Source organism: Lupinus angustifolius, chromosome LG14, assembly GCF_001865875.1.
Source record: "Lupinus angustifolius cultivar Tanjil chromosome LG14, LupAngTanjil_v1.0, whole genome shotgun sequence".
NCBI classification, from domain to species: Eukaryota; Viridiplantae; Streptophyta; class Magnoliopsida; order Fabales; family Fabaceae; genus Lupinus; species Lupinus angustifolius.
Window position 1 is genome coordinate 12,034,404 of NC_032022.1, and position 23,411 is coordinate 12,057,814.

Genomic DNA, 23,411 nt, shown 5'->3' on the forward strand with positions numbered 1-23,411 from the left:
GTCATCTGATCATGAGGTTGGACTATGAAATTCTTGACTTGTAAGAGCTGCACTCTATTATTACCATCATTCTGCATTGAAAATTCCACTCTGGTATCACTTGATTCCTCACCAGATGATCCTTATGGATCACCTGCCTCCTCAGTAGGGGGAAGAACATCCTTTTGAAGCTGATCCATTTGCAAATTCACACAATTATCAAACTCCAAATTAATGACCAAGTCATTTCCCTGAGTTGCAGTATTCATTTCCCTCAACTTTTCAAGGACAAGATCACTCTTTTAAATAGAGGTGTTTCTCTTATTACCATTGCTTGGTGAAGACTCATTTTCTGGTATGAGCTTTTTAGATTTCCCCATAGGATTAGCTTTCTTATGCCTTAAAACCTCAACTCCTGATTCCTTATTCGTTCTCCTACAATTAGAGACTAGGTGACCAATTGAATGGCATGCAAAGCAAAATTCAGGGACATTTTCATACTCTATGTAGACAAAAAATGTGAATCCTTCTCTTTCTACCAGGATTTGATTTGGCAGGGATCCCCTTAAGATCTAGATCTACCAAAATCCTGGCAAAGTGCCCAAAGGACCTACTTGAGGTTGCTTCATCTAGAGATATTGGGGTTCCCAACCCCCAGCAATTGAAAACAAAATCCTAGCACTCCAATACTCCAATGGGAGTCACAAAATCCTGATCCAACATTGCGAATATGATAGCTTTTGTAGGCTGGGATTGTAATCTGGGGTCCATAGAGACAACCGAAGAAAGCATGGCTTCAGACTCCAAGATCCAACCACACAAATCGTCCTCATATACTCAACCAAGGAGAAATAAAAATCATAGAACCCTCGACCCAGGGAGATTATGTTCCATGTTCCAATCATGTTCCATAGGGCCTGAAGCTTAGTTCTGAGGTCATGGAACTTAATAAGCGTGTCTCTCTTGGATAGAATAAGCCTTCCATAAAGATGAGTCTTACACCGTTGGAGGCCAGCCTGGTACTCCTCCTCCGGAATCTTAATCGCTATAGCATCTCCATTAATACATGGCTGAAGCAACTGGGAGATGAAGATGTCGTAGGTGGCCTTGAGAGCTTGAGCGAAGGATTTCTTTGTGTTAAGTTCCGAGATTTTTGGAGCCGCAAGTTTGCTATTGATTACCTCTTCAGACGTAGAGGTGTCCAGATTTGCCAAGAAGTTCCAATGAATCATTGTTTTGAGATTTAAAGACTTCATCATTGTAGTTCCGAGATTGTTAGAGATCAAACCCTAGTAGAGCTTTTTTGACACATGATAGGTCTCCTAGTGTATTGTTAAATTCCATAGAAAAATTGTATTAAATCACATGAAAAAAAAATTAAGGGTACTTTAGAAATTACTAGTTAGTTACCTGTGTATATGCACGGGACAATATTTTTTTGTGTCGCATGATCAAGAACACATATGTTACTCGTACATTATTAGTATAGTTAAGAGCATACATGTTAATTCATACGTTCATATGGTTAAGTATATATATGTTACTTGTGCATACACATAATTCAAACCTGCTCAAATACAAAAGTAAAATAAATAACTTAAGTCACATGTATTTTAAGAAGAAATTAATAAATAAAAAATTAATGAGAAACTCTAAAAAATGAAAAGATTAATATGTTTAGACTGGAAAAGTGACTTAAGTTACATGTATTTTAAGAAGAAATTAATGAGGTCATGACACATGAGAGATGAGGTATATTGCACATGATGAAGGTTTTTGGGTGAGATTCCCCCACGAGCTAACAAGTGGCGAGTAGAAAATGTTAAAATATGGTGAGATGCATTGAAAAAGAAAGGCCACTTGAACTAAACAAAGAATCATATGATACAATTTGTGAGAGTTTATGATAAAATATAGAAATATTTTGGAGGGAAAAAAGTGAAGGGAAAATGGACACTTGTCATGAGCAACATTTTTTTCTTATATATGTAATAGATTCCATGACTTTATTTTTCAATGATTATTAGATTATCTCGTAAATGTACTTTAAATACGTTTTTTTTAAGATTGAGTTGGTTTTGGAAGGAAAAAAATCCGAACTAAATAAAGTCTTTAATAAAAATAAAAATCAAGCAAAACCATGTTATTTAACGGATTGAGATCATATTAAACAAATTATAATAATTAGTTTAGTTTTAATAATTAGAAGTTTAAAATAGTAATTTAATTTAATGCTTATATCTATTACTGGATATTTCTCGTTAAAGTAAAAATTAACTGTGCCTTTATGAGATTGACCTAACTGCATCTTGAATTTCATTGGAAATGGAGAGCATCTACTCCTGTGTGACTAATATATAGCACCCAAAACAATTATTCAATTTCAATGTTTTTTCTAATGAGAGTTCGACAACAACATTACAACATTACAACAACACAAAGGTAAGTCATTTCACAGAAAAAAGGGATAGATTAATCATATTATATTCTTCATTATAATTCGAAAACTCATTAAAGATATAATTTGAAGGATATTCAAATATACAATAATTTTAGTCTAGTTTTATTTTATTTAAGGTTTTATAGAAGACTCCATATATTTAAAGGACACTAAATTATTAACATAAACATAGCATAAGCATAACATAATAAGTGATTTCAAATAAAAAATAATTGGTTCAAATAATGCATTCTCAATCCAAGGTAATAGAGTGTTTAAACACAAACTACAGCAACATATAAAACAAAGAAAAAACAAACATAACTCCTTTAAGCCTTTGCTTTCCAAATTCCAATCCACTCTTCATCAGAGTCGGAAGCAACAATGTCAGCGTTTGCCTCCTTTGAAATTGTCACTGGCTGCAAACCCTAATAACAACATTAAAAGGACAATGCAATATGTTTATAAGCTTTCAACATTCCACATTTGAGTTGGAAAATAATTTTAATCCAACAATTCCACATATACAGAAAATCATTCATATACAAATATGTATTCCATGTTTCAATCTATAGAATTAAAAATGAATCATTGTTATGGAATGTGGTTAAAAAGGAATTACATGTTACCTTAGTGAATATTTTCATAGCCTCTTCTTTGGAATGAGTGGTGAAGATTTTGAAAGCTTCCTCCTGCAAAAATATTTTCAAAAGAATTAAAAAAATAACATGAAAGAAATTGAAGGGAAAGTGTGAATATATAAAATAAAATTAATGAATAGATAAAAGAAAAATATTAAACCCTGGCTTTATCCATTTCCCGAGTAGACAGGGTTTTAGGTTCCTCAAAGGAAAGCTGTTTTTCAAGTGCTGATGATGGGTTCTTCGTATTTTCCTTCTTCTTAGCTTCATTATTCATTTTCACTATAAGAGAAGCAGCACACACACCCCTCTTATATATACTTCAAAGCTCTAAAAGTAGAGTAAAAGAGGCACTTAACTTTCATGATAAAATAAAATAAATTATGCAAAAGTTTTTTTTACATGGTTGACACATCATCTATTTTTTAGATGTTTATCATTTAATAATAAAAATAATCTATATACATATATATTAAACTAAAACGTTATTTCCCTAACTTGTGAGAGAGGCGTGTCGTGTGTACTTTACAATAGCAAAAGAGGGGTATCTTTACTGTAATTAAGAAGAGGGAGAGCAATTAACGTGGCAGCCATGGCAAGAATGCATTTACAAATGGCAAGAACGTGAAAATGGGCTTGTCTTAGGGTCTACTAAAACATGGAACAACCAGGCACATAGTAGAATCCAAAAAAGGTTGCCTTGGTATGCAGAGGTTTACGTATTATTATTGTTATTGATCAACAACCAAATCTAGGTTCTATTAAATAGAGCCAGATACATAGGTGGAATATCATTATGATGTTTTATTGTAAAATATATTCATTCACAAAAACAATGATCATTAAATATTTTCAAATCATTTTGGATATGTTTTTTCTTGATATCATTTAGACTCTAGAAATTGATCTAATATCATTTAATATATTATGAGTGTAATATTTATATATTGTTATTATACAGTTAATATATTACTTACTATTTATTTATATCATTTTTCTTCAAAATCAATGACTATTAAACATGAATGATTGATAATACAATGATAACATATCAAACTCATATACTATTAGTATATTTCTTCTCATATATTACTCTTATTATAGTTTTTAACAGTTTCATTGGCATAACGAGTTACTCTACTTTCCCTCTAATACATTCATTCTCAATCATATATTATCTTCAATATCTTGTGTGTTCACTCATCAAATATAATATTTTTATCTATGCTACATTAAGATTATTTTTTTGCTGACATTTCATCACCCAATATTTTCTCTTATATAATATTATGAGTCTTATAGTTGTGTTGTAAAATTTCTCTTCAAGCTTGAATGACATTTTTTATCACATATGATACTTGATACACTCTCATTTCATTAATGTGACTTCAATTCTACAGTTTATAGCTCCCTCTTATCAATTTTACCATTGTGTTGTGTGATTACCCAATATACTTAAATTTAATAGTTTATGGTATAATATGTTCTCCAATTTTTACATATATAATAAGTTTTGTTCGGCTCTTGCTAAACTTATGTTCTATATATATACTTCGTCTTACTTAAATATATTTATTTGCGATATGATATGTTCTACACTATGCTATTATACTTTAATGATAGAGACTCAATGAAATATATTGTTATAAGTCTTGAGGTCTTGGGTTGAAGTGCAGGAGACTTCCTTTAAAGGAGAATAAAATATTACATGAATTATTTATTTAAGCTTAAAAGTTGACATACGAGTAAATTGAGATGGCAAAATGGGCCACTCGACCCGTTTAGCCCGCGCCCGCAAATGCTCGCAAAAATTTAAACGGGCATGCCCGCATTGGTTTAACAGACAAAGTTCAATGCACTACCCGTTTTAAAACAGACTAACAGGCCCGCGGGCATTGTTGAATAATTTAAAAAAATAAAAAAATTTATATAATAAATGAAATTAAATTAAATAAAGTAGTTGAAGATAAAAAATTATCAAATTTTTTGATATTTTATATGAAGTTTAACAAATCACATTATATTACAATTTTTTAAGGATTAAAAATCACATTACATCATAAATTATTTAAAATTTTCTTACTTTTTCCTTAAATTATGTTTATGGGCCGCCCGCAAACTTGGCGGGCAAAACGGACCGGGCGAAATAGGCAAATAGGCAAAATTTGTATGTCCGGCCCACAAAAAATGCGGGCTATGTGAGCATGTCCGTGGGCAATGTCCGTTTTGTCATCTCTATTCATGGGCCTAGGAGTCGCATATCAATGTAGATATGTTATGGAGTCTATAATTTTTAAGAGTTAAAGAATAATTTCAAGGGTTAGAAAATGTCATCATGTATCCGATGAATCATTTATCAAAGTTCAATAGTCATGTGTTCACTTTCACTTCTTCACATATTACATATTAATGTTCAATGGTCATATTTTGTGTTTTCAATTGAATTCATTCATAGGGGAAGCTTGAATTGTTAACAACAAAAGAGTTCATTCATATAAACATATAGAATAAGCAAGTGGGAACAATAGATCGACTGCTTTGATCAGCAACAAACTCATTCCATTCCCAAACAGTTCATTTTATCAGGAAGAAGTCATTCAACAAGATGAGAAATTCTTACGTTGAGGAAGAAACCCAATTAGTTTTTTTGTGACGGGTAAGTATCTATATATTTATAATGGGAGTGAATTTACTTACTACAAGAGTAAGGTAAAAATATTTACTTTACATCTTAACTTTTATTCTAAAAAAATTAATGATTTGAATTAGTGAGTTAATTTAAATCATTAAATTTTCATAGAATAGATTCCAAGATGTGGAGTAGATTTTTTTAACTACCTTCTACAGTAAATGAATCCCCTCCCGTTTATTACTATTATATGGAGAATTGATAATTATCCGAAGGTAAACTATCTATAAGACTGTAATCATGTTTTATTATTATTATTAGGTCTTATTATTAAAGGTTTTCAAAATCATTTTTATCACATATTTATATTTTCTACTTCACATTTATTATTTTTTCTCCTATACTCTTATTAAAAGCAGACTTATAAATATTATACCATTTATTATACTGATCAAAGCACTACTATCTTAATATAACAATTCAATTAATGTTTTACTAATTAAACTACATATCATTAAGTTGTATATTATATAATAAATATAAAAAAATTATTTGTAAGATATAATTATATTAGTGAAATGGTTCAACCACCGTTTATCTTTTTTTAAGCAAAAGATGCAAAATAGCACCCCACATACTAAAGATTAAAAGAGATTACAAAGAGGATTACATGGATATGAATCTATAATTAGGCATGTCTAACTTGTTTCTATACAAAGTTTGGATCTTTATTCCACCAAGAAAAGATCTTAGAAGAAATTCCAAAATTAGCAAGTTTACTAGCACAAGAATTCCCTTCCCTATAAATGTGAGATATAGAGAAATTCATTGAAAAAAGAATGTTGCTGCAACGAATCCATCTATTGCAAAGCCTCCAAGGAACCATGCATTTTCCTTTGAAAATATCAACAACCAAACTTGAATCGTATTCTAACCAAATTGAAGTCCAACCTTTTTTGGGAGCAATTTCTATTGCCAATATAGTTGAATTAAGCTCAGCAAATAGGACATCATGCACTCCAAAGTAAGCAGCAAATCTGGCTACAAAATCACCCTTATAATCTCTGAACATAGCCCATCCTCCAGGCTGTCCAGGAGCGCTACATAACCTCAATGATTCTAGGGGCAACTTTATAATTGATTGTAACATTGAGATACTTGAGAATGAATAACTCTTCTATAGAAGAATTAGCATAGGCTTTTGAGGTATTACCAGAAAGAGTGATGGCTAACTTGATCCTTACAATGGCCTTGAACAGGTTAATATTAATATTTTGAAATATGTCTTGGTTTCTGTAGAACCAGATAGTATTCACAATGTGAACAATGCTAACAGCCAACAAATTCTTAACTTGAGGACTCCAATTTATGTTACAAGCCAACAGGATGCTAGAGATTGATGATATGTCTAGTTAGATGGAGAAGATACTATTAATCCATTGCTAGAGAGCAACTAGAAAAAGGTAGAGAAGAAATAGATGTTGTAAACTTTCCATACTAGCCTTGCAGAGATTGCACTTGGAAACCAAAGAGCAACGATTTAGAAGCAGGAATTGAGGAGGACCATATGTTTTTGCACTAGTTTAAGGGATTATTGATAGGGCTCATGCAATGATAAGCATCTTTAAGAGTGAGAGTACAATCATTAGAATCATGCCAAATGAGCTTGTCCTCCTTAGTAGAGGTAATAGTACTCGAAATTTGCAGAGTGATTTGAGGAAACCAATATGCTAGCCACTTTGGAATTATCCATTTTGAGTCATAGATGAAATCAGCAACCGAGGCCTTGAGAGAAGAGTGCAATTCCTCAGGGATGCTTAGAGAATGGACTAAAGGATCACTAAGCCAATTATCTGTCCAAAAATTGGTGCGCTGACCATTTCCAAATAACCATCTAGAGTGAATTGTGATTAACTTCCATTTTTGCTTGATACCAGTCTAGATGGAAGATTTATAGTATCTGGTGGTAGAAGTGCAGAAATTGCCAAATCTTAGCCTATATAGGGTAGCCCAATCCTGATCAGAAGTCCTCATTTCCCAAGCAAGCTTAATGATAGCATATTGGTTCACCTTTTTGAGATATTTGATTCCCAAACCATCCATCATTGTGGAACAAACTTGAGCCTAAGCAACAATTACCATTTTTTTCACCTTTGTGTCACCTGATCAAATGAAATTTCTTATGCAAGAATCCACATGGTTAAGCAACTTAGATGGCCAAGCATAAATGTGGAAGCTATATATCAGCATACTCTGGACATTATATTTAACAAACTCTACTCTCCCCATGATTGATAAAGACATTCCTTTCCAATTTGCTAATTTCAGTGCGATTTTATCAGCAATTGGTTGGAGATGAAGCTTCCTTGGCTTACATTTGAAGAGTGGAATCCCCAAATAGTTAAAGGGTAGATAACCAGCAAAAAAAGCCCAAGGAGGAGGACAAAATAGCTATCTTCCTAGGAGTAGCATGTGAATTGTAGAATTTGCACTTGGAAGAATTGATATGATGGCCATAAGCCTCAACATAATCACATAGAAGTTGTTTCAAGCTAGCTAGTTCCTTTTTAATACCCCTGCAGAAGATTAAGATATCATCTGCATAGAGAACATGGCTAGGAATTTGCAAATTATGAGGGCCAATAATAGGTATGATCTTGTTCTCAGAAACTAGTTTAACAATACCTCTACTAAGGACCTATATGAAACAAAATAGAATAGGAGAAAGAGTATCATATTGCCTAATTCCTATGCAACAATTGAAAAATCCCATGTTTTGACTATTAAAATTGATGGAAAGCTTGGAAAAATAAAGAATAATATTGATCCAATTAGTGAAAGTCTCATTAAATCCAAAAGTCTTTAGAGTATCAATCAGAAAACCTCAATCCATAGTATCAAAGGCTTTCGTTATGTATAACTTGATAGCCAAATTACCACCAAAAGTTTTATACTGAAGAATGTTTATTGCTTTAGAAGCAAGGTCTCAATATTTAATGTTTCTATCCTTGAGAAAGCCTATTTGTTGAGGGGAAACAATTCTAGCTGTAATATAGGCAAGTTTATCAGCCAAGACATTAGTGATGATCTTGAACTAGAAATTGGCTAAAGAAATGGGCCTATAATCCTCTATTCTTTGTGCACTAGTGGACTTAGGAATCAGAATCACAATATTAGAATTGATGTTGGGCACTAAACAACCCTGAAGAAAGAATTTAGTGACAAAATTGCACATATCCCTACCAACAATGTCCTAGAAGTTTTGGTAGAAACAACCATCAAAACCATTAGGGTCAGGGGCTCCCTCCCCATTGATTGAAAAAACAGCAATAACATTCTAGATTAGGGAGTTTGAAAAGCAATTGTTGTTAGAAGCAAATAACTCAGTGAAGAAAGTAAGAACATGGTTGTTGATTTCTTCCTGATAAGTAAGAAGAGTCTCTCCATTCTTTAGAATAAACATGGGTTTAATGGCTTGCCTTAATTTGGTTACCTTCTGGAAGAAGCTTGTGTTCTTGTCACCATATATTTGCCAATTCAGCCTAGACTTCTCCTTCCAAAAGTCCTCTTCTATAACTAAGGCTTCCATTAGTTGATTTTGGGAAATGACTTCCTGATCCAATATATCTGGGTCTGGACTAGAAACATTTATACAATTTTGTATGGTTTCCACATTAGCCAAAACATTCTTCACTCTAAGATGAATATTCTCAAAAACATTGATAATCCAATCTTTCAGTTTATATTTAAGATTTTGAAGCTTTTGAGATAGGATGAACATTGGACAACCAAAGACTGTTTCCCCTAAGATTCCCCAACCAATGTTTTGCAATCTAAATGATGAAGCCACATTTTATGAAACCTAAAGGAAGAGATTCTGCTAACTGTAGGAGAGGCAGATCAAAGAATACTTGGATGATGATTAGAATAAACTCTAGGTAAAGTGCAACAAGAAACATGCTTCCAAGATGTAAGCCAAGCTTCATTACAAAGACTTTTATCAAGCCTTTTTTCAGTAAGGGTAGAACCTATTTCTCTTGTTAGATCAAGTATACTCTACATCCTTGGAAGGTAAATGAATTAAGCTTGCCTTATCAATGAAATTTTTGAAATCCTAGAGGGAGTTCTATTAGGAAGTCTAGCACTCCTACACTCATTAGCCCCAAGAACCACATTGAAGTCCCCTATGTAACACCAAGGACCAATATGAGCTAACATTAGTGTTTGAATTTCAGCCCAAAGAGTTCTTCTTTGAAGATAGTGAGTGTATGCATATACCGCACTAAAGAAAAAAATTTGATTCTCCAAAGAAAAGGACAAATAGATTTTCTTATCAGAGTTGGCTATCACAGATGGAGCCAAATTTATGGAACAAAAATCCCAAATACTAGGAAGATTGAGACCTCTATCATTAGTCATAAACATCCCAAGCTTCAGCTCTGTCCAAAATAAAGCATTTATGACATCAAAATGGACCTTGGGTTTAGATATGAACACAAGGTCTGGCTTATTGGACAAACAAAGTTGTTTCAAAGCTAACCTTATTTTATTATTTCTAATACCTCTACAATTCCAATAGAGCATTTTCATTGGGTAGTGTTAAGATATCCACCCTACGGGTAAAACGACTCTCTCAATAGTCCCATTCTTCTTTAACCTCTTTTTTTGGGATTTTGTTAGCACTATTGTGAATGAGTCCTCTTCAACCACTTCTTCAAAAACTTCCTCATCTATCCAAAGTCTTCCAACAATTCTAGTATCCTTTGTAGCAACCTGATTTTCCATTTCTTCACTGGCTTGAACAATGAAATCCTCATTATCCATTTGTTGAATAATGGGAGAATTTTCTGCAAAGGTGTTCTCTACCCTGGGGGGAATCAACTCCTCGGTTGAAGCTTAAGATTCATTAGTATGAGATAACACTAATTTTTCCAAGTTGTTCAGGTTTTGAGCCTCACTGCTATCAATCTCTAAATTAATGACTAGCTCACTTTCCTTGACTGGTTTAGGAGTCTTCTCAACTAGTTGAGGTTTCCTGTATTGTTTTGGAGGATCCTCTACCATATCTTTCTTAGTTGTTTTTTTGCAGCGAGAAATTAAGTGACCAATAGTTTGACACTACAAGCAATAATATGGTAGATTTTCATATTCTATATAGACAAAGAAAGCAAAACCTTCCCTTTCTACTAGAATTTGATATGGAAGATTGGCTTTGAAGTTTATATCCACCAACACCTTAGAAAAATGCCTGAAGGTTCTGTTGCCAATGATATTGGTGTGCCAACGCCCCCTGCTATTGAGGAAATGATTTGAGGGCTCCAATATTCTTGTGGCAGTCCTAAGATCTTGATCCAACATTGGGAATGGGAGAGTTTCTATAAACTAGGATTGAAGTTTGGGGTCCATAGAAAGAGCCTCAGAAACCCTGGTTTGAGATTCCAAGATCCAATGGCACGAACACTCCTCATGTCATCCACACTGGAGAAGAAGTCATAAAAGCCTTTCCCTAAATAGATCAATCTCCATTTGCCAATCACCCTCCACCAGATTGTGAGCTTTGCTTTTAGATCTGCAAACTTCAAAGGAGTGTCTCCTTTGGAGAATATGAGTCTTCCATAAAGATGGTTTTTACACCTCTTAAGCATGCTTGGTAATCAGCTTCGGGTATTTTAACAGCTATTAAATCACCTTTGATACAAGGTTGAGGGAGTTGGGAGATAGAAATATCACATGAGTTTTTTAGTGCTTGTGCAAACGATTTTTTTACTAGATTTGAGTTACCTTGAACATTTTAAACATTTGTAGATTCCAAACCTCCTAGAAAATTCCACGGAATGACTGGATCTGTGTTCATGGTAAAATATACTAGATCCAAGAAAGTGGGAGTTCAAACCCTATCGACGACCGTTTATCTTACAAATAACTATAAGGTTTAATGTTTGAATCCTTAATTTGTCATTTTAAAAATATGAAGAAAAAAAATTATTCGCAAAAAATTTTGACTGGTAAGGCACAATACAGTTTGACTAATATTTTTCAGTTTTAATTAGTTTAATTTAATATCCAATATAATTATCATATCATTTCAGTGATGAGACTAGTGTTATTAAACTTAGACCAATTAATGACTCGATCGAGGTACTAAGTTATTGAGTTAGTGATTGGACTAGCTGATCAATGGTTTGAATTGTTGATTCAATTTACATTAAAAATCTAAAAATTCATTATGATAACTAACATTATTTATTAAATTTTATACTCTAAATTTAAAAATATTGTTGTACATAATTAAATAACCAAAAAATAAGGTTTCACTATCATAAATGTCACATATAAGTTGAAATCATCATCAATGAACATAAGTTTGATATTCTAATTGGGAAAAAACACAACTAAGCTTAAATTCAATTTAATAATTAAGGTTTTACTTGAAATTAAGTTAACAAATGACAAACATAATTACAAATAAGATCAGTTGAGTTTTTTCATATCAAAATGATGATGGTTTGGCTGCTATAAAACTAATAATAATAATATAATATCAATGGTATGGTTTCTTCTTTGCTTTTTTTTTAATAGAAAACTATACTGCAACCCATTATACCAATAGTCCAATACACACGTTCCACTGTGTGCAAAGGACTCTTAAAACATATTTTTTTGCCACAAATTAATTTTGTTCGCAAGAAATCAAGAACATATTGATCGCATTTTTCTTCAATATCCATCTCATTTTTTCTCCTCTTTCTCAAATTCACATGCAACTGTTGCAAGCAATTGCATTCCATCGCCAAAGTTTGCTTCATCGTTCACAGTTTCAGATTGCATTCCATGGTTAATGATTATTTTCTCATTCGATTTTGTGGATCCACTAGCAACTTTTGTTTTCTCCTTAAACTTTGCAGATTCAGCAGCTTCCTGAACATAAATTCAAATAGTGAAAAATTAACAATTAATTTAAATTGAAGAAGATTCTATAATTTAAAAAATATTTATTACTTATCAAAAAGCTTACGGAGGATTTGCTTGCAGGAATTTGCTCATTGATGAAAATATGAGCAGCAGTAGCCTATAGATTACCACACAAAAAAAATATGACTACTGCAACATGATAAAATAAATGGAAGATATCAAAGTTTTAAATCTTGGATTTGATTTCTGTAAACGACATTTATTGACAGGGTAACAACGCATCCCAAAAAAAATTAATTCCTTATTAAAAAAATAAGGAAATACCTTTAATAGTATCATGAAAAATATTGGGTTCATGTTCCGAGTTGAAGCCACAGCATTAAGGTTTTCGAAATCTCCAAAATATCAGTAATTATAGTCAAAATTTTCCATAATAATCCACAATATAATAATTTTGGGAGTTTATGAAAAAGGAAAAAAAACCAATCATAGCCACAATTTAAACACTTAGAATATAATAAATAATTGCATCACTATTCACATCCTCACCCTCAACACTTCCATTCTGGCTTCACTAAATGTTTCTCTCTGAATGGAATCTGGCCTACTATTAAACCTTGCTGGTCTCCTGCTGAATGCCATTGAAATTCTTACACAATTAGTATTTGTATGATACACTTGTTATTCAATGATGCTTATATAATAAATGATATATAAGCAAAAAAGAAAACCCATGATTATTATCCTAGCAAGCTCAGAAATTATTTTGTTTGTACCTCAAATTGTAACTGTCATAAGCGTGTAGAACACATGATAGCCCGCAGTTTCACGAGGGTAGTGGGGTTGGGATGTGAATATTAAGACTGAAAAAGCTATACTCTTTAGTCTTTACCATTGAAACACTGTTATTATGTCATGATAAAAATATTATTAAGATATGCCATATGATTTTAATTTTTTGGAGTACATAGTTTAGGAGCTTGAAACATTCTCATGAGAGAGGGTGCTTGTACATATTACAAATTCACAATGATACACTCAACTTCTTGTACTTATATGATACTATTTTTTAATTACTAAAATTATGATAGGTGTATTATTTTTAAAATATTTAGAAATATTTTATTAAAAATAATTAAATAGGATGTGTGTTATGATTTTAGTTGCTGATGAAATATTTTATTCTCATTTAAATATTTAATTCATTATCACTTGTCTCTCATCTTGTATTGAGAAAGAAAAGGGGATACCTATTTAAAATTTTGATCTAGATTTAAATGAAAATTTATCATTATTTTGTGTAATTAATATAATATTTATTTGAAAATTTTGACTCATTAATAACCTTATTAAATTTAGTTATTAATTAATAATATTATTAAACTTATAAAAATTACTAAGACAAATAGTGCTGATAAAAAACTTTTACAACTAGTAAATGATATTAACTATTATTAAATATTAATCTTAAAAATAAAAATCAATTAAACTAGTTTTAGTTTTTAATGCCTAAAAATATAGATGTGAGCAAAAATTACATGTGTGATCAATTCATTTGGTTATTGAAATTTATCTTAAAGTCTCAATTGGATCCCAAAATAATTTTCAGTCACATATCATGGTCTTTAACATCTGATCCAATTTGTCAAATTACTCCCTAAAATTTATATCAAGTCAGTCAGTTTAATTAGTCTTTGAAATTTCTTTTTAATAGTTAATTTAGTCCATGGCCATAAACCTTTCCTCATGTAGGTGAAGTTATCACTTAACATGCCAAGTTGGCACTTAATTAGCCACATCACACAATTTGTCAAGGTTAACTAACATCTATTGCCGTCAGAGGCTAATTTGTATGGTGAGCAGAGTTAGAGGCTAAATTGACCTGTTTGAAATATCATGCACTAAAATTGTTAGTCATGTTCCTTTTATATCCTTGTCTAGAGCCTACAATGCATTAATTTAAGCAAAGTTTTGATTAAGTTTATTAGTTGATTATAATAATCTTAACTATTCTTCATATTAAATGGTTCATATTTGTGTGCTTTAAATAAAATGTATTTGGACACAATAAAAAATGGGAAAAAAAAATCTTTTGGAGAGGAGCTACTTTTATTTTTAGGATTTTGATATCCTTAGAACAATAAGTTGATTGTTATTAAGATTATGTTTAATAGAATAAGAACATTTTTATTTTGTTCTTCAATGTGGTAATCTTATCTTATTAGTTTTGTTCTTAAAGAATAAAATATTTTGGCCAAAAATGGGAGCCACATTCGTGCAGACTTGAAGGGAAAGTAAGGAAAGAGAATGAAAATTGAGCATCAATATAATTTTTTTCTAATATTTATAATAAAATATAGCAATTTTTAATTTATTAATAAACAATTATTCTTAATATTTGGTTATATCTATTGTAAAATATAAAAGTGTAGGATAGGTTATGAGATCCAAATAATAATAATAATAATATTTATCAATGTAGATGTTGTTTTTATTTCATAAGAAATTATAATAAATTATAAAATAATATGAAGGATCCATATAAAAATTAAGATAATATTCTTCATTGTGCTTCCTCTTAATAGTTATAGTTGACTTTAAGGAACAATATAGAAAATGTTATGAGAAAATATTGTGTTTAGTACAACAATCAAAAGCAATTATAGCTACAATGTTGTTAAAACAAGACCAAGGTTACTCCAATGAGAAAAAATAGAATAGTTTGAAACTCTACTATTAGAGAATAAAATATCTCTTTATAGTAGGAAATAATTTATCTTTTTCAGTGAATCAAAGTATAACATGTATAATGTTTTGTTTTGTTTTAGAAATGTTTTTATAAAAAATAATTAATTAGAACACATGATAATTTTATTGAGTGGAGAAGATAAATTATCTCCTTATACTAGGATATATATTATTCTCTTATTCTCTTGTAATTAAACTAAGTCCAACATCTAAGAAATTTTTAACTTTTCGTGGTCAATCCTTATGGTTGAGTTTTGAAAAAAATCCTTTTATTTTTTATTTTTCCTTTTTTATTTTCTATCAGAAATATCGCTCACCTTGCTCTTAGAGCTAAAGTTTAGGTGCCACATGTCAGATTAGCACTTAGCATTCCGTTTATTAATGCTATTTATATTGCACTCTCTTAGAGTTGATAATTATTCGCAGTTATTGAAATATTACATTATATGTGATATAAAGGCCTTTAACTGATACTTGATTTAGAAAGAAGACTTTTGTAGTAGAAGTTATTGCATAAGTAGAATGGACAAAATAACTGGTTCAGATCAATAGCATTCCCAATGAAAAGGTAAATGAACTGTTTAATAAAAAGCCATAACAACTAAAACAAAGAGAGAAGAAGCATAACTCCTAAAGATTTAGCTTTCAAAATTTCAATCCAATATTTCAGTATTCTTCATCCCATTCAGACACTGCAATGTCCACCTTTGCCTCCTTTGAGATTTTGATTGGCACCAAACCCTATTAACACCAAATTGATAATATAATCTGCTTATAAGCCTTCAACATTCTACATTTTCAGTTTCCAACTAAAGTTTTCAGTTGAAATGTAATTTAAATCTAACAAGATCATGTTGCAGTGAATCATTCATTTACAAATGCAGTTATAGCAAGAGGAAACTGTTTAACTCAGAAGGCTTATTACCCAAACACCCAGAAAATAAAATAATGCACATCTGTTAATAAATTAAAAAAAGATTCAACATTGTTATGAAATAATTAAAAAAGAATATCATGTTACCTCTGTGAATATTTCCAGAGCCTCTTCTTTGGAGTGACTGTTCATGATTTTGATAGCTGCCTCCTACAGAAAGTTATTCAAGAAAATTAACCCAAAAAAATATGAAATAAACCCAAGTCAAAACATGAGAAGGAGACCAACAAAATCTATAGAATAAAATAAAGAAAGACTTTGGATTGATGTTTTGTCAAAGAATATAATTTATAATAAAACTTGATGATATCATTTGATCTATTTAGTCGATTCTATTTAGAGGGATAAAAACTCGGTTGTTGTATATAAATAAAGAAAAACAAAAGTGATAAAGATAATTAAGAAGAGAAAAAAATGAGAAACCCTGGCTAAATCCAGTTCCCCATGATGCAAGGTTTTAGGTTCCTCAATGGAAAGTTGGCTTTCAAGTTGGTGAGAAGGGGGAGGAGGCAATGGTGTTGATGGCTTCTCCATCATACCCTTCTTCTGAACCTGATGATTACTCATTTTCACTTTAAGAGAAGCAACAAACACAAACACCTCTTTATATAATATAAACCCTTAAACCAGAGAAATAAAGTTGAGTGAGAGAAGCACTTGAGTATTCATTTGTGAGGGAAAAGTGTAAAAGGAAAATAAGGGCATCTTTGACTGTCATTAAGAAGAGGGAGAGGAGAGTGAGACACAGTTAGTTGTGCTTCCAACAGAGATGAATTAACGTGGCATCCTTGGTGGGGAAGGAACAGAAATGCATTCACAAATGGCAATGAACGATGAAAATAGGATTGTTTTAGGGTCTCATATAACTCATGGAACAACCAGCCACATAGTAGAATCCAAAAGGTTGCTTTGATTATCTGTTGGGGATTGTGCGTTTAATTATTGTTTTCTTGCATGGAAAAGCAACTAACTATGGAGTAAAAATTTTATACACCATGTAAAATTTTAAAAGTTTCGATAAATTATTATTGATTTTTCAACATGTGAATTATATAATAATTATGTATAAATTTTTATACTTAGAGTATATAAATTTTACACTAATAAATAATATATTGGTTATGTATAAATGTTTACCGTAGATTTTATACAAGAATTTGTAGGACTATAGTTTTTTGGTACTACCAAGGATACTCTTCATCTTTTTTAAGTAAGAAACTGATCTCTTTCGGTGTGTCTGATTGCCTCTTCCAACAAGTGTCGCTTACAGAAATTGAATCTTTAACATTTTGATCATCCTGAAAATCTAGTAAGATTTTATATTATTAGATCAACATTTTATTAGTCAGAGGGCTCTAGTTCACATTTAATAAAAGATATTATCTCCCATACTTTTTATAAGATTATTTTATGGATTAAGGAAAGTAAAAACGTTGTTAAATTTGTCAACAATATCACATTTACCAAAATAATCTTCTGTAAAACTAACTAAATTATTTTCTTTTATAACTCTTTTTCTTTTTTGAGTAAATAAAAGTATTTTTGTAAAATATTAATTTAATGTATATACAACTTTAAAAAGAGTTTTATAAATATCATCAAACCAAAAATCTCAAAATGGTATTATAAAAACGACTAAAGTGATAGTTTCATCTTGAAAAATAATTAATTTAATACTTCAATACTAATACAGTTAGTTAAATAATACAATTATTTCCTTAGTATTTTCTTAATCATTAATCTTAGGACATTCTTTATCAAAATCCTTATTTTATTCTGAGGTCATGCACATATTAAGTAATTTGGTGTCAAAAATTCCTTTTATTTTCTACTTATTTTTTAATTTGACAATTAATCATTTTTAGACTACTTATACTTAATCATCTATATCTATGTTTACTATTAAATATAATTATGAGTTAGTTGATATATTTTTTATCTTATTTTATCTTTTATTTTTATTAATAACAATTTATACAATTAATATTAGTTATTAATATAGGGGATTTCTGATTACATGGATATCTTCTTTATTAAATGGATAACTTCTGAACTTAGTAATTTGATATTTAAATTATGTTTTTGGGTTTGGACATTCACCTCTTAAGTGCATCTCCAAATGGAGATACATTGGGTTTAACAGCAAATTTATGGTGGGAGACAAAAACTTTATGATGAGGTGTAAGAGAGTTCCTCGAGATGTAATTGTTGCATAGAAATTTTATGAGCTTCATTAAATAGTGATTTACCGAAAATAGTGAAGTTAATTAATTTATAATGAGTAATATTATATTATTCTACTAATACTTCTACACATGAGAAAATGCATATGCCAGAATAGCAAAATAATAATATTTAAAATTGTCATTTAACAGCGCTTTTGTGACATTTTCTATGTAAAGAATACAAAGTTATATTTAATAGCGCGTTTTGAAGCGTTGTAGAAAGTAGACATTTAACAGTGCTAACTGAAGCGAGTGTTGTTAAATGTCTACTTTCTAAATAAGACAATATCTCTCAGATATTCTACCAAATACATGATAAGCATGTCAAACTCCACCATATTTACAATAGATTTGTTAAATCACTAACGACTCCAGCTACATTCAAACTTAATAGATTCTAATATTATAAAATAACATATGAATAATCAAATCTTACACAAATTGTTCATTCTTTCTTATTCAACCTGCAAATATATACAAATAAAAAATAACACCTCTAAACAAATTGCAAAAGTTATGAAACAAAATACAAAATTAGCAACAATTGAGAAAAAACATTTACCATCATACTCAAACTATATGTTCTAAACCAATGAACCATTATTTAAAAAAGATAATGATTCAAATGCATCAAAGACTTTTTATTTATAGTTTAAATGCATGCATCAAGACAGAATGAAAAAGAAATAAATAAGTTAAAATAAGATAATAATTTAGCTTAATTATGCTTGTTGAAAATCCATCAAGATACAAAAGAGCCTATTCAAGAAACCCAATAATATGGTTTAGATTGATTCCTTTTGTTTTAGTTTTCCTTTCCTTTATTAGAAACTTTTAGTTAAATCTGATAGTTAGTTTTCTATTTTATTTCCATTTATAGCTAGATTTTTTGTATTTAAGGGGATTGGTTCTTTCTCTTGTATTTTTTCATTCACTTTATTACTAATCAATAGAAGAAGAAATATTTTTTATTATTGAGTGTCTACTTCCATCTCTTATTTCCATTTCTGCTCTTTTCCTTTTCTATTAATCAAAACGTTTTTTTTTCTTCATAAATACATAATAATAAATATTTTCATTAATGAAATTTGCCAACCAACAAATGTTTCTTACTAAAGAACTATGTAAGTCTTGATTCCCCTAATAGGGATATGTAGGACCAAGATCAATCTTGTCAGGCACAATAATAAAAATAAATAAATTTGTTCCTTTTAATAATTAATTAATTAACCAGATAATCTATAATAAAAGATAATAATAATAAAGTCATATATTTTAGTGAAGGGTACCGCCTAAGGCGTGCGGACAGGGTGCTAATACCTTCCCTACCTTGTAACCGACTTCCGAACCTAGCTATCAAAAATTCAAAAGCCCAAGGCAATTGAGATTAAAAGATTTTTCTATATTTTTAACTATAAAATGTAGTGGCGACTCTAAACAATGTCGTACAACCGAATATCGGGGTGCGACAACTGGTGACTTTGCTAGGGAATTTTTTGAGAGAGTCCGACCCATAATCAATAAAATATGTGACTGTTTGTTTATTATTATTATTTGTTTTCTCTTTGGTTAATTAGTTAATTTCTAAGAACACGAAAATTGCATGCTTAATTATTAATACTATGGTATGATATCAATATGAATTATATGCTTAATTATTAATTGTATGTTATAAATAGGAATTACATGCTTAATTATTAATTGCATGCTATAAACATGAATTGCATGCTTAATTAATAATTATATGTTGTATGTATGAATTATATGTTATAAATATTAAGTGCGTATTTTATTTATGTATTATTTTCGTTATTAGGTGATATATCATGTACACATTTTAGACACACATATGCTCTACACCCGAGTATTAGTGATACCTTTTTGAATAGAAATGACATATCGCGATCTTTGCTGCTTCTAAGTGTTGGTGATGTGGATTACTCATATTGTTACCTCTTATTATGAGTTAGTCGCTCGAGCTGGTCTCTTGTTTCTAACCTCATAATATTTGGGTTTCTTTATTTGAGAGAGATGCAATATGGACACCTTTATAAGGAGTCTAAAGCTTGCCAATGACGTCTATTGTATGTTAGAACTCTATCCTAGGATGTTGTACTTGTTGTGAATTCTGTGATTTGTATCATGATTGTATTATAACATTGTTTAGAATTTTGTCATGTAAAATAAAAATCATTTAAAATATCACACTATTGAGGGAAATTCCTATTCCCCTACCAAGGAGATTATCCTGAAAATAAATATGGCAATTTATTTTGGCCCTAAGCTAGCCTAAATGATAAAAATAAAGAAATATAATTTAAAAATATATACATATACATGTTCAAATTATAATGATGACTAAACCATCCCCCAAGATAGGGTCCATTACCCTAAGGGGCATGCATTTTATATTTTTGGACATTTCAATCATCACACATTAATAAACAAATACATCATTCAAAAAATTCATACATGGATGCATAAACATAAAAGTACATATTCAAACATTCACTAAATTATCCATTCATTTTTGCATTCAAAAAAATAAAATATTTATTGATTGACTTATGCATTCAAAATAAAAAATTTCATTGATTGACTTATGCATTCAAAAAGAATTTTTTTACTGATTGACTTATATGTACATTCACACATTCATAGATATATGAAAATTCATCATTCACTACTTATGCATGCATTTATCATAAGTATCTACATTAAAAAAACATATCATTCAAAAAATCCATTCAATCCATGCATACGCTAACTCAAAAAAAACTATCATTCACAATAATTCATTCATGCATGCATACAATACTCATACATTCTTTTAATTAGCTATCCATATATGCATTTTCAAGAAAAATAAAAATAAAAAATACATCATTCATACATTCTCTTATTTATTCACATATTCATTCATTCACTCATGCAAAACAATTCTTGCATTTGTCATTTATGTACAAAAACACATATAACTCAAACATTTATTCATTCATTGATTCATTTCATTACTCATTCACACATTCAAAATAAAAAAAGAAAAATATATCATTTAAACACTCATTGAATTATGTCTTCATATATTCCGTAAAAAGAGTACATTACTCACACATTCATTCATTCATGCAATCAAAAAGAAAAATTCATTCAATCAATCATACATTCAAAAATAAAAAAAAGATTGACTTATTCATTAGTTCATCACATAAAAAGAACATCTTCATTAAGTGGCTTATGCATTTATTCATTAATTAAATTATTTATGCATACATTATTCATACATTCTTCTACTTATTCATTCATTAATTCGTACATATATGCATTTAAAAAAGAGTAAATAAATTATACATTCATTTAAAAAAAAATACAATAATCATACATTCATCTATATTTTATTCATTCACTCAATCATTTTAAAAAAAACCATTCATGTATTCATAAAGAAAAGTAATCATTCATTGACATAGGCATTCATTCATGCATAAAATTTATGAAGCATTCTTTCATTCATGTATACATGCAATTTAAAAAATAAATACAGTATTCATACATACACTCACTTACGCATATATTCATCAAAAAATAAAAATAAATCTTTCAAAATATTATATTTCACTCATTATCATATCATACATTTTAATTTCATTGCATTCATTGGTGCAAACTTTCTCATCTCATCATAAAAAGAAAAAAAAAATATATTTCATACATCTTCACATAGTCTTCATGCATTCAGAGTCATATACATCATAAATTACATTTTCTAAGAGTCTCATGCACTCAAAAAAAGAAAATTACATGCATTCCATAGTTGCATCCCATTGTTTTCATTCTCACATCATTCATGCATCCCAAATAAATCAAATGCATCCTCATATGCACATCATGCATTTTAAGGTAGTATGAGCTCAAAGTTAGCGTGCTTGCATTCCATGCATCATTTCGAGTCATAAGTTGCATCTCAATTCATGTAACATGATAAAACAAAATTAAAGTTTCACTTTACGCACATCATGCATCAATAAGAAATCATTTTTCTGCATGTATTTCATGATCTCATTGCTAAGGGCACTCATCAATTGGAGATGGATTTTAAGAACAATCTGGTTAGACTTGACTGAAAGCAATCAATGTTGAAACTGAAGACATTCAAGAAAACAGAGAACTCCAAGTTTGGTCAAGACCATATTCGATAATGCATTGTCTTCAACCCCAGCTAAATTGGAGACCAATTTGAAAAATTCTCATTTGAGGATCCCAATAAAGGCTAAGCCCATCTCACACTTACCCAAGTTTCCTTTTTCATGAATAAAGATTTACTTTCAATTGCATATCCTTTTAATAAGTATATACTAATACATTGATCATGAAATTTTCACCATCTTATACCTCATCATATTAACACCACTCACCATATTGATCCAAAGAACACATAACCAAATAAACACAAATAAAATATATCTAAATTAATATGAGAATTTTGATTAAAAAGTGATTCAAAAGTAAAATGGAGTATGATGTAAATGTAAGAACCAAAAAAATGATGTACATCTTCAAGCAAATTTTTCTAATGACACAAAGCATTTTTTGTAATTCCTAAACACCATGGAGATAACCCTAGTCACCCCATTTGAGCCCAAACATCATGGAAGGAAATAATTTTTTAATAACCCTCAGTATATCAATAACCCGGGAGGGTAGCCTTTCAATCGTTTTCCTTGACATTCAATTATTAAAAGAAAAATATTCTTCCACACCAATCATGTGACCAAAGGATAAGAGAATATAAAGAATGTTCCTTGCTTAAAGTAAAAAAAAACAAAAAAAAAGTCCGCTGAGAATCCTCAATTAATATCTCAGGCAAAAGTTAGGGCAAACTAAAGTGTAAAATGAATAATCA

General features: G+C 30.1%; 1 protein-coding gene and 1 long non-coding RNA gene across 2 annotated transcripts; both read right to left on the minus strand.

The window, feature by feature from the left end:
• Positions 2,608–3,325, minus strand: LOC109326519. Its single transcript, XR_002105244.1, has 3 exons — positions 3,221–3,325; positions 3,049–3,111; positions 2,608–2,847 (listed from the first exon to the last, which is right to left on the minus strand). It is a non-coding gene; the product is annotated as an uncharacterized LOC109326519 (long non-coding RNA).
• On the minus strand, positions 15,822–17,004 carry LOC109326527. Its single transcript, XM_019559222.1, has 3 exons — positions 16,707–17,004; positions 16,371–16,433; positions 15,822–16,090 (listed from the first exon to the last, which is right to left on the minus strand). Exons 1-3 carry the CDS (start codon positions 16,848–16,850, stop codon positions 16,016–16,018), a joined length of 282 nt encoding a protein of 93 aa, XP_019414767.1. The 5' UTR covers positions 16,851–17,004; the 3' UTR covers positions 15,822–16,015.